Raw genomic sequence first — 11,267 nt, 5'->3', positions numbered from 1 at the left:
GTCTTTCTGTGGGGCTTGAGGGCTTTACAGAGTTCACGCCACCCTTCCAGAAGTTAGTTCTCATAGCTCAGAATTTTGGCTGATTTCTGGAGGAAACTATTACTGTGAGCAGTTTCTTGTCACTTAACTTTTTCTCTACTCAAAGCCTGATGGAGATTTCAGATTATTTGATGGTTTTGATCAGTTGTATCCCAGGTAGTCAGTCCTTCTTTGATGAGAGCCACGAAGATCAATTAGATAAGCAGGACCTTGAGAAAAAGGGTAGTCTGCAGGGCCTTACATTTTAAAGTCATTGTGTCCAGTCAACCACGAACGTTTGTGGTCAGTATTAGGCTCTTCTGATTGCTCTTAACGTGGTTCGTTGCTGCTGTAGTCTCTTTCTTACCTTGCTGCTGTTTATCTATTCGAGCATATTTTTCATTTCCTGAAGCAGTTTTGTACAAGGAAAGCACAAAATAGTAAAATTCCTTCTGTCTTCAAATAAAAATTTTTTACATTTGCAACTTACCGAAGTAACTATAAAAACACTTATGCATGCTTTTAAGGTGAGTAGGACTCCAGATTTTCTGTGGCCCCGTTAGAATACTTTGAAAGACCTAGGCCTGCCCACGGTCCTCCCCCCAGAGAGTCCCTGGGAGGTGGGAGAGCGCCAGCAGCGCCGCAGCTCCCTGCGAGGCCTCCAGCTTTTTTTGCATCTTGCAGAAAACCTAGCTCCTGTCTGTTTAAAATGTAATCTGAATATGTCGAATCATGATATATTCACGTAAAAAGAATTGTGGGAAAAATCGTGACAGCTTTTTTGTTTGTCGCAGTAAATAAACTCCCAAATAGGTCACTTTATCCTGTCTTATTGCAGGTGTTGTTTGATGATATTGGACAATCCCTGATCCGACTTTCCAGCCCAGAGCTTCAGTTCGCGCTGATCGCGGCCTTTCTGCAGTTCCTGGGCGTGCCTTCCGGCTTCAGCCCTCCAGCCTCCTGCTTCTATCTGGCCATGGATGAGAACAGCATCTTTGATAACGGACTTTATGATGAGAAGCCACTGACTTCTCTCAGCCTTTCATTTTCCGGCGTTAGCTATGTCGGCCGCATGGACCAATTGGGCTGCCGGCGCTGGAGCAGGGGTCACGACCGAGAGGGCGAGGATTTCATCCGCAACATCTTCCACCTCGTGATGCCGCTGTTTTCGGTTAAGGAGCGGTCTCAGCTCTGCTTCTCCTGGTTACAGTACGAGATTGCAAAGGTATCTTCACCCTCTTCCTGGGCAGGGACTCCATTTTGTGTCCGTGTGCATAATGGAATCACAGGTTCTTGGTGTTCCTCAGGGTACTGGGCCACAGCACCTCCTTTGGGGACCCTAAAGGCGTCTGGTGTGTGGCTGCCCCTCCAAGGGGCCACAGTGGAGAGGAGGAACGCAGGAGGAAGGCCAGCACCTTAGGGACCGAAGCTGTTTATTGTGTCGATTCTTGTATTACCAGATGTCTGTGATTATATGAGCAGTTAGTGTTAAGAACCAGGCTTAAGCTTAAGCAGGGTTAGAGGATTTAGGGGGGCTTATTAAAATAGATAATAAGCTACTCACCCTGCCCTTTGTAGCTATCTGCTAGAAATTCATCTAGGATTGAGTCGTCTTCCCTCTGCTGGCCACCATTAGTATTGAGTCTTCACACCCAAAGGTCTGATGCTTTAACTGCAGATTGCATACACCAGGCTGTATTATTAAAATAGTATCGTCTGATAAAATTTGGAGGCCACCTCTCTCTGGAGAGGAACACTTGGAGTATATAAGCCTTGTTCATAGAGGTTTCAGATGGAAACCTGGATGTGTTCATTTTGGGGCACCTGTCGCCTTAGTAAAACCCTGATTTGTTTTCTGGCTCAGAGATCCTAAGTGTTTACCAAACAGGTGATGAAGGAAGGAAGTGTAGACACCTTGTGTGGCTTTTTCAAGTTGACAGCACAAAGGGATTGCTTTAACATCACAGAGTACTTGGAGTCATTCTTTTCTTTTTACCTCTAGGTCATTTGGTGTCTGCACACTAAAAACAAGAAGAGATTAAAGTCACAAGGAAAGAACTGCAAAAAATTAGCCAAGAATCTCCTTAAGGAGCCAGAAAACCGCAACAATTTTTGCCTCTGGAAGCAGTATGCCCATCTGGAATGGTTGCTTGGCAACACAGAAGACGCCAGGAAGGTTTTCGATACAGCACTTAGCATGGCGGGGAGCAAGGAGCTGAAGGACTACGAACTCTGTGAGCTCAGTCTGCTCTACGCGGAATTGGAGGTGGAGCTGTTGCCGGACGTGAGAGGGGCCGCCACAGCCCGAGCCGTTCACATATTAACCAGACTGACTGAGAACGGTGTGTATGGGTCCTACACTGGGCAGGTCTTGGCCGTTCACATTTTGAAAGCTCGGAAAGCTTACGAACATGCCCTGCAGGACTGTTTGGGTGACAGCTGTGTCTCCGATCCAGCTGCCCCTGATTCCCTTAACCGCCTAATCAGCTTGGTTAAATGCTTTATGCTCTTCCAGTATTTGACCGTTGGGATCGATGCCACTCTGCGGATATATGAACAGGTATCTGCAAAACTGAAGGGCTCTGTCTCCCCAGAAGGCCCTGGCCCGGAGGACAGTGTCAGCCCCCGGAGTCTGAGCGGCGTTCTCGAGGCCGTCACCCTGATGCACACAAGCCTGCTCAGGTTCCACATGAAAGTCAGCGTTTACCCTCTGGCTCCTCTGCGGTTGGTGCTCTCAGAGGCCCTGAAGCTGTATCCGGGCAACCAGGTGCTATGGAGGTCGTATGTCCAGATTCAGAGCAAATCCCACAGTGCCAGTAAGACCAGAAGATTCTTCGATGCCATCACCAGGTCTGCGAAGTCCTTGGAGCCTTGGTTGTTTGCAATTGAAGCTGAGAAAATGAGGAAGAGACTGGTGGAAACTGTTCAGAGGTAATTACAGATCATTTTATTCGTGTGTTCACATTCTTTATGTGCAGCTTCCCCCACCCTGCCAGGCCGCAGGGAGACGGAAATGAGTACAGGCCAGTGCCTGGCACACTTGCTGCGGGTGTTTTAGGTATTAGGGAATAACACTGAAAGAGGAGTGAGAGACTCACAAGTAGCATCTTGCTTTAGAGGCTTTGTGGCCGTCTTGCTAAGTCATACGTTTTGGGATCCTGAATGTTGCTTAAGGTGCGTGGCTGGTGACTGTCAGGCCTTCAGGTATCTGGGAAGCTGTAGAAAAGCACCATGGGTAAGAGCACAGGCTCTGGAGCTGGACTCTGGGTTCAGATCCCAGCTCTTCCACATACCAGCTGTGTGACCTTAAATAAGCCACTTCACCTCTCCAGTGGGTTCCTGAGAAACGAGGAGTTGGCGTGTGATTCTTGGCAGACTCAGCGTGGTATAGAAGCCACAGAACCCTGGACACTACCTTCCTCTGGCCTTGGAGAAGCCATATCACATCGCACTCCACGCCCCCGGCGCCCACAGACCTGAGGGGCAGCCCTGTCTCTGACACGCTGTGACCCAGATATTGCTGACGTTCGTTATCACTGACGTTATCTCTTCCTCCTGCGACCCGGGGTGCGAGAACTTGTCTCGGAGTTACACGGCCTTTGTCTTGCAGGGTAGATGGCAGAGAGGTCCATGCCACGATTCCTGAGACTGGCTTGACACATCGGATCAAAGCCCTGTTCGAAAATGCAATGCGGAGTGACAGTGGCAGCCAGTGCCCTTTACTATGGAGGATGTATTTGAATTTTTTGGTAAGAAAATATTTAGTTTTTGTTTGCATGCAGAATTGTTTCTTCCTTTCTGAGTGAGAAAGTGCAGGCATCCGGTAGCCACTGCGTGGGAAAGCTGGGCGGTCTGTACCTCCCGCTCCTGCCGCCTTGGCCATGGTGATCCCTTACAGGAGCCGGGGCAGAGCAGGGTCCGGTCTCTGAGAACTTGGGAAGGGTTGCAAGTGGCAGTTTTACTCAAGGTATTTGGTGGAATGACAGGGAGGAGTAATTACTGGGTGTTTTAGTGCAGCAGAACTTCATGTGGGTTTCTCTGAGTTGACTTTGTTGAGTCAACAACTTGGAAATGGTCTAGGACAGCAGTCCCCAACCTTTTTGGCATCAGGGACTCATGCTTCTGTGAGAATCTAATGTCTGATGATCTGAGGTGGAGCTGAGGCGGTGATGCTCGTCCTGGGGAGTGGCTGCAGATGCAGATGAAGCTTCACTTGCTTGCCCACCGCTCACCTCCTGCCACGTGGCCCGATTCCTAACAGGCCACAGACTGGTACCTGTCCTTGGCTTGGGGGTCGGGGACCCCTGGTCTAAGAGGTTTCATTTGAAAGAGACTTAAATCCTTTGCCGTTCTGCTCATGAAAATTTCCAGGTCCTGATCTGTTTGTTATTAACAGATGAGATTGTGTCTAGAATGTGGTTTTTAAATTAGACATTTCCAAAGCAGCTTTGTTTTCACCTAAAAGTACCATAGTGATGGAATATGGTGAGACGCCCATTTCACTTTTTACTGTGCCTGTGCAGGCTGAAAGGTGGGTCTTGGGCTTCACGGAGTCGAGGAAGTGAAGTGGCTTTGCCTTTGGTTAAAGACCTGGCTCGCGGATGGGCGTCATTCCTGTAACATATCTACGGCCAAGTTGCATGCTGTTCTAGAAATAATCTTGTAGGCCACTTGAGTGTTATTTACCTCAAGGCTACTAAGTCATATCCTAGTGACTTCCAATAAATATCGTACCTTTCAGAAGTCAGCAGTGACCATATATATAAATCTTATGTATAGTTCTGATTATTTCCATAGGATAAGTTCTTAAAAATCAAAGTATTTGAACATTTCCAACTGACATGTGGGAGAGTCGGTGTAAAGAGATGGCGAGAGTACGTTAGGGGGTCGGAGAGCTTTGGGCTCCCCTTCTTAGGTTCTAGAACTCATCGGGGCGTGCCTTCCCTGACCTTTGAGAGGCCCGAGTCGTAGGGAAGGGTGCATCGTTTCAGCTGAGCAGCTCTTTGGCACCCCTAGGACAAAGGGGCACATCTCTGGGCCGAGGTTGGCATCACAAAAGGTTGTGTGCTTTTTTCAAACATTTTTTCTTCAGACCAAAGCTCAGATTTTATGTCTCAACTGCCTTGTGTGAAATGGGAACCTTCAGGAGCCCACGTGCTGCCGAGGCGTCCGTCGTGCGTCCGTGGCCCAGAAGCAGAGGTGGCTGCTGGGGCGGCAGCCAGAACTGGGTCCGGTCGAGTTTCCCGCCTGTCACGAGGCCGAAAGGGCAGAGGAGACGCCCCCTGACATTCCCAGCGCTCAAACTCTGAGTCTTTCGAGGCAAATGAAGGAGCTTGGAATTTTGCCCATTGAATGTCTCCAGTCTTTTATAAGTAGAGAGAGATAGGGTGAGGTGCAGACTTCCAGTGTTTTTACTGAGAATCTGCCAGGAGCCAGATTGGGTTGGATTGTAGACAGAAAAGTTCTTGTTGACTTGGGAGAAAAGATTCGGGCCCTGCGGGAAGTTTGATATCTTGAGGAAGGTTAGTATTGGACGAAGATTGATTAGATTGATTAGAGTAGGGACTTCGGCTAGCAGCTCCTGAAGTGTCTGTCTGGGTGGTCTCCTAGAGCGTTGATAACCGCAGTGAGAAAATCAGATTGGGCCAAAATGCAAGCTGTGGGCTGCAGTGCCAGGAGAGGGCAGAAGGGAGCCGAGGATGAGGCTCCGTGGAGGAGGGTGGTGGTTCTATGTGCTTGTGCGTTTGTGCCCATTTCACTTTTTACTGTGCCTGTGCAGGCTGAAAGGTGGGTCTTGGGCTTCACGGAGTCGAGGATATGCAGCGTGCATATGCACGCACACACAGCATACATGCAGGTGTATTTGCTTGCTTGCTTTTTTTCTCATGCAAAAATGAAGGAATTAAAATTTACTGTTGGCCATGGAAAATATGGAGAAAAAAGAGGAATTGGACAAGTTAAAATTTTCTGCTAAGGTTGAAACTTAGTTTAAAGCTCGTTTTTGAGGGGGGACTTTCAAATGTGCTGTTCTGCATACACACGAATACTTTTAGCCAAACTGTTTTTGGTGTTTTGGCTAAAATTATAGTTATTTTCAAGATTCTTAGAGTTCTTTAGTTTGGTCATCTGCCTGCATGATAAAGAAATTTAAGTAAATAAACCAGTTGATTTTGTGGGCCTGATGAAGAAACCTAAATACCTATAAAGGGAACGGTGACATATCTAAGTTGGAATCCTTAGATTTTGTTTTACTGTCCAGTGTCATTTCTCTTTCCACTTTGTTGACAGCTGGCAGAAGTTACAATACATCGAAAGGGCACCGTTTACAGGCGCTGGAGGGAGGGGAGAGTCCTCTTCTGCCCACCTTCCTGGCAGCCGTGACTCAGCAAACTGGTGCCAGCCTCCTCGCAGGAGCATGCAGTGAGACACATTATAGAAATGTGTCTTTGATTTGGGGAGGGTTGGATATCAGTTCTGTCAAATTACTTTTTCAAAGAATTGTTAACAGTCACTCAGGTTCGTTTATACTCAGTTAAGAAAAGAGAATCAAACATTGCAAAAGCCTGAAGACCTTCAGCCTTCTCTCTCAGAGACGGGGGTTGTTGCGCCCCTGTGCAGAGGTGGCACACGTCAGATAAGAAGGTACAAAAATGCCACAGCAAGGGATTACGAAGCACCACCCGGCCCCCCTGAATGGGCAGTGCCAGCACCGGTTCTGTCACTGCGGGTGGGCGGCAGCCACCGGGCCCTTCCAGCCTCACACCCACCCGTGTCAGGAGAGGATTACTCACCCAGCTCTGGTCTGGGCAGCTGGCCCACAGCACCAGGGCCGCCCATAGGCGCGTGTCGCCTGTTCACAAGGGTCTTGTTTGCTGAGTCCTCCCATGGCCTGCGTGAGGCGTCGTGCCTGGGCTTAGTCCTGCTGGCGGAATCAGAGGCTTCCCTGGAGACCGATGCGCCAGCTCTGCCCCTGCCTCGGCTCTGTCCTCCTTCTGCACGTGTCCGGTTCGGGGCCTGAGACGGGCCGGTCTGCGTGAGGAGACACGCTTGCACCTGGTCACGACCCCATGGGAGTCGCCCGCTGGGTAGACTCCAGCCCTGACTTAGGGTTTTACAGGGAGTCGGGGTTTAAGCTGAGGAAAGTCGCCGGGTAAGGAGAGCGGACACAGAGAGCCGGGGTTGCACCCACGGACTCCTCTCAGGCCACCTGAGGCTCTGCTCCAGTGAGAGGGAAAGGACGAACCCAAGGCCGTGTCTTAGGATATGACATCCTGAACGGAAAAAGCAGCGGCTCGCACTGGCCTTGAGCCCTTCTGCACCGGACACGGCAGAGGTGTCTGGCGGCCGGTCGACAACCGCTCAGGGCAGCTCTTACTCGAGGCTGGCCACCTCACGTACCAGGGCTATCTGTGTCTCCCTGATACGGTGGTTGAGAAAGTAACAGTAATACAATCTTTTTTTCTTCTTTCAGAAACGAGGGGGAACAGTCTTAAGTTGAATCAGTATTTTAGGAGAGGATACGGCAGGAAGAGCAGCTCACATGGCTCCTGGGGTATAAATCCAGGGTGTAGCCTCAGACCTGCAGAGGCCCAGGCCAGGGAGGGAAGATGGGAGTCCCCGGGTCATGACGCTGGCCACGTGTGGCAGGCGCTTGGAGTGGGGAAGGCCTGAGCCTTGCCTGAAGCCAGGTTATCACAGCTGCTGGTTACAGCCCGAAGTCAGTCTTGGTGACTGTTGGAGTTAACTTAAAATGATGGGAAAGGCAGGCTGACCTTGGTAGATCCAGCTCCTGAGCCATTGATTGGGGTGTCTAGACGCCATTGCCAAGGTTTATGGGAGGCCAGTCAGTAGTCTCGACTGGTTCCATGCTCGATGCTGAGCACCAGCCACCTGGTGGAGACCAGGCGTCCACCAGAAGGTTCTCCTGGGGGCACGGGGAGTCTGCAGGAGGTGGGTGGGTGGAATGTCCAGAAACAGACTTCAGCTCTGTGAGCTCGGCTTGTGCCCACTAACAGTTGCCATTCTGGGGGGCTGTTCAGGTGGGCTGTGAGGGCCTGGAGGAGCTGCCAAGTGACGGGTCCCTTCCTGGGACTTGGGCGAGGCCCCTGTGGGCACCGGCTGCCACAGCGGGCGTGGAAAGAGCACATGTGAGTTGAGACTGAGGGTTTTATTCCTAGAGAGGAGAAAACCTGCTGAATTACATGCTCAGACTTGAATTCCCGACTGAAACTTTACTTTCAGTGTTACAGATTCAGGAGTTCTGATTCTCTCATTTCTCTTAAGGTTTCAGAAGATAGCAAGTGTTAAAGCAAGTGTTTTGTTTCTATAAAGTCATCAGCTGTATTGTACTCACATGGCCTCGGTGCAGGCATTATTAGTTACGAAAGGCGTGAGGGCCCACAGGGAAGGACGTAAAGACAAGTTAGAAGTGTGAAAGGCCTACGCTCTGGGCCTCTCGGTGGAGGGAAATGACCCCATACAGAAGCGGCCACAAGAACGTCCCATGGTTTAGACACCCAGTAGCCGCTGTGGTGGGCCAGGCTGTCCCCACAGGCAGGCTGACTGCAGCTGGCGCGCCTCCGTGTGGGTCAGTGCAGGAGCTTTCTGTACACAGCCTTAGCCTCCCTGTTTCAGTTAATCACTTTTGTATTTGTTCCCCTCACCTCAGGTCTCCTTAGGAAATAAAGAAAGAAGCAAAGGTGTGTTCTACAAAGCACTTCAGAATTGTCCTTGGGCAAAGGTAAGTTCTGAAGACCGTGGTGTCTTCAGATTTCCCAGGACCTTCCTGCTGTAAGCATCAGTCCAGCCAGTGTCTGCCCAGCCCTTACCTGTATCACCAGACAGGGCATGTCCCAGACTTCTCTTACTGAATCTGTCCCCTCTGGAGCCTGAGCCTGTGGGCACGTTCCTTTCCCTGCACTGGAGCCGGTGTTTCCTAAGTGTTGCTGCGAGCAGCTGGCTTCCCAGCATTTGCCCTGAGTTCAGCCCAGATGCTGAAAGCGGCGGCATCTATGTCCCAAGTCTGCCTCGCAGTGCCCAGGTCAGAGGTTCAGAAATCAGTCATAGTGACTGCAAAGTCTGCCAGCAGCTCTGGTCCCCCTTCGGAAAGAGAAGACCTCACTTTGAGTTTGCTTTCACTCTACTTTGGGTTCAGTGTCCTTCCTGAGGTGTGCCCAGGTGCTGCTGAGTTAGGACAGGGAAGGGGAGGGATGATGTAGAGGGGGCACAGGAGGGCTGGCTCGCTAGGACAAGAAGTGGCTGACCAGGGTGGTGGCTCTCCTCCCCAGGTGTTGTACATGGACGCCGTAGAGTACTTCCCTGGCGAGATGCAGGAGATCCTGGACCTGATGACTGAGAAGGAGCTCCGAGTGCGCCTGCCAGTGGAGGAGCTGGAGCTTCTGCTCGAGGACTAGACACCAGGAGGGGATGGGGCCACCCCTCTAGGGCCACGTTGCCTGCTGTGGGAGCCAGGACGAGCAGGAGGAGACGGGTGACACATGCGTGCGAGTGTTAGACTCCTTTTTAAGTTTCTAGATAATTTGTGTCTGGGTTATCAGTCTCTTACCCTTGCACATTTTTTTGTTGTGCAAATGACACAAAAGCTATCGTTTTACATATCATATATGTGAATCTGTGTATGTATGTGCGGAGATGAGCATCAGGCCAGGTGATAACTAAGCCTTTGTGGTTGGTGTGTGTGAGCTGTTCTGCTCTTTCTGGCCAGCGCCGGCCCCGTGGAGATATACCTGCTCAGCGGGCACCCTTAGTGGTCCTGCCAAGTCTAGCATTGCTGAAGAATTTCTTTGGCACCTCATCTGGAAAAGCTAGTGTTGTAGAATAGAATTTTGGCTAGAAACAGATGGACACTGGTTGGAACAAGGAGGGAAGGCAACATAGCTAGAGCACTTTCTAGGGTGGCGTCGTGGAGCACCCGAGGGAGTCGGCCAGGCAAGGGGACGCCTGCTGCCCCACTTGCTGGCTTCAGGACTAATGTGTTCAGAAAGGAAGGAAGGGCAGAAGCTCTGACACATTTTTGGACGCTCTTGAGGAGGATGCGGCATCCCTGACCTGGGTTTTTTAGGACCAGTTCTCCCCTCCTGCCCCACGAGTGAGAGAACCCGCAGGCATTCTGGGAGGGAAGGATGTATTTTCTTGTGACGCCAGAGCCATGTGAACTTGGCTCTGTTGCTTGAACAGCAAAGCTCGCTGGCTGTGTGGTTGCGATCCTGTCTTCCCCATGAGCAGCTGCTGAACAGTTCTATCACCAGCACTGGGGGCGTGATGTGGGGCAACAGGGAGTGACGTCTGCACTCCTGTGATGGCCCAGAAGCTTCCCTGACACCTGGATCTACCAATTATTGCTGCCCAGCGGCGGGTGTCAAGGTTCCAGAAACAGGATGAACTGCTTGAGAAAGAGCGCGCTTTATTGGGAAGAGAGCACTGCATGACGGTCCCTCTACACATCATGCTCAGAAAGGGGCACAGGACACAGGACGTTCTGCTAATGAAGACCAACAGGAAACGGGTTCCTCTGGGCAGCTTCCTCGGCCCCACCAGCTGTGGTTCGCTAGAGATAGAGCCCTTCAGGGGTGCCTTCCTGTTTCTTATAAAGAACATTTTCTTTAGATTTTTTGAAGTCTTCATTTGTTACTTTCATTCTACGTTCTCTCAAGGCCATCAGACCAGCTTCTGTACAGATTGCCTGTAAGAGAACAGTATGTTCAGACAGTGAAATACTCGTTTACATGCTAACAATTCAGAGCTATTTTGAAGTAAGGTGTAAGACAGTAAACACGAATTGTTCAAATCTATTTGGGAAAAGATTCAATTTTAAAAATTGTTTTAAGCCTTTTAATTATTTTCTCAGAGAATCTGAGGTAGCTTAGACTGGAGTAACTGAGGAGGAGGATGGGCCAGGAATTGAGGCTTTGGGTTCTGGTTATCGGCTCAGGTGCTAACCAGCCATGTGGCTTGGCCGATCAGTGCGTTCTCACAGTCTACTTGCAGGGAAGTAGTATTTTTAGGAAACAGATGCAATTATACTGAGAAACTGAGGCAACAGAGTATATATCCGTTTCATTGCTCTAGAGTCATAAGAGAACACATTCTGGTTAAATAGTGTAAGTTTCAACATAGTATTTATTCTAATATATTTCCTCAATATATTACTTGCCAAAGTAAAAGAAGAATATAGGCAACATGTGACAACACAATCCTGCATTGAAGTTTCTATTGGGTTCACCAGGGCA

At 50.0% G+C, this 11,267-nt stretch overlaps 2 protein-coding genes across 2 annotated transcripts in view; one reads left to right on the top strand and one right to left on the bottom strand.

Moving 5' to 3' along the window:
- NRDE2 (NRDE-2, necessary for RNA interference, domain containing) overlaps window positions 1-10,645 on the top strand; it is a 41,844-nt gene extending 31,199 nt beyond the window's left edge. Inside the window, exons 10-14 of the mRNA XM_006925525.3 lie at window positions 857-1,243; window positions 2,021-2,949; window positions 3,629-3,767; window positions 8,687-8,758; window positions 9,306-10,645. Coding sequence (XP_006925587.1) covers window positions 857-1,243; window positions 2,021-2,949; window positions 3,629-3,767; window positions 8,687-8,758; window positions 9,306-9,431 — 1,653 coding nt within the window. The 3' untranslated portion in view covers window positions 9,432-10,645. The remainder of the gene's footprint in view (window positions 1-856; window positions 1,244-2,020; window positions 2,950-3,628; window positions 3,768-8,686; window positions 8,759-9,305) is intronic.
- PSMC1 (proteasome 26S subunit, ATPase 1) overlaps window positions 10,422-11,267 on the bottom strand; it is an 11,352-nt gene continuing 10,506 nt past the window's right edge. The window contains exon 11 of the mRNA XM_006925524.3: window positions 10,422-10,720. Coding sequence (XP_006925586.1) covers window positions 10,586-10,720 — 135 coding nt within the window. The 3' untranslated portion in view covers window positions 10,422-10,585. The remainder of the gene's footprint in view (window positions 10,721-11,267) is intronic.

This window comes from Pteropus alecto, unplaced genomic scaffold (assembly GCF_000325575.1).
Source record: "Pteropus alecto unplaced genomic scaffold, ASM32557v1 scaffold8, whole genome shotgun sequence".
Taxonomy (NCBI): Eukaryota; Metazoa; Chordata; class Mammalia; order Chiroptera; family Pteropodidae; genus Pteropus; species Pteropus alecto.
This window is presented reverse-complemented; position numbering and strand designations above follow the sequence as displayed.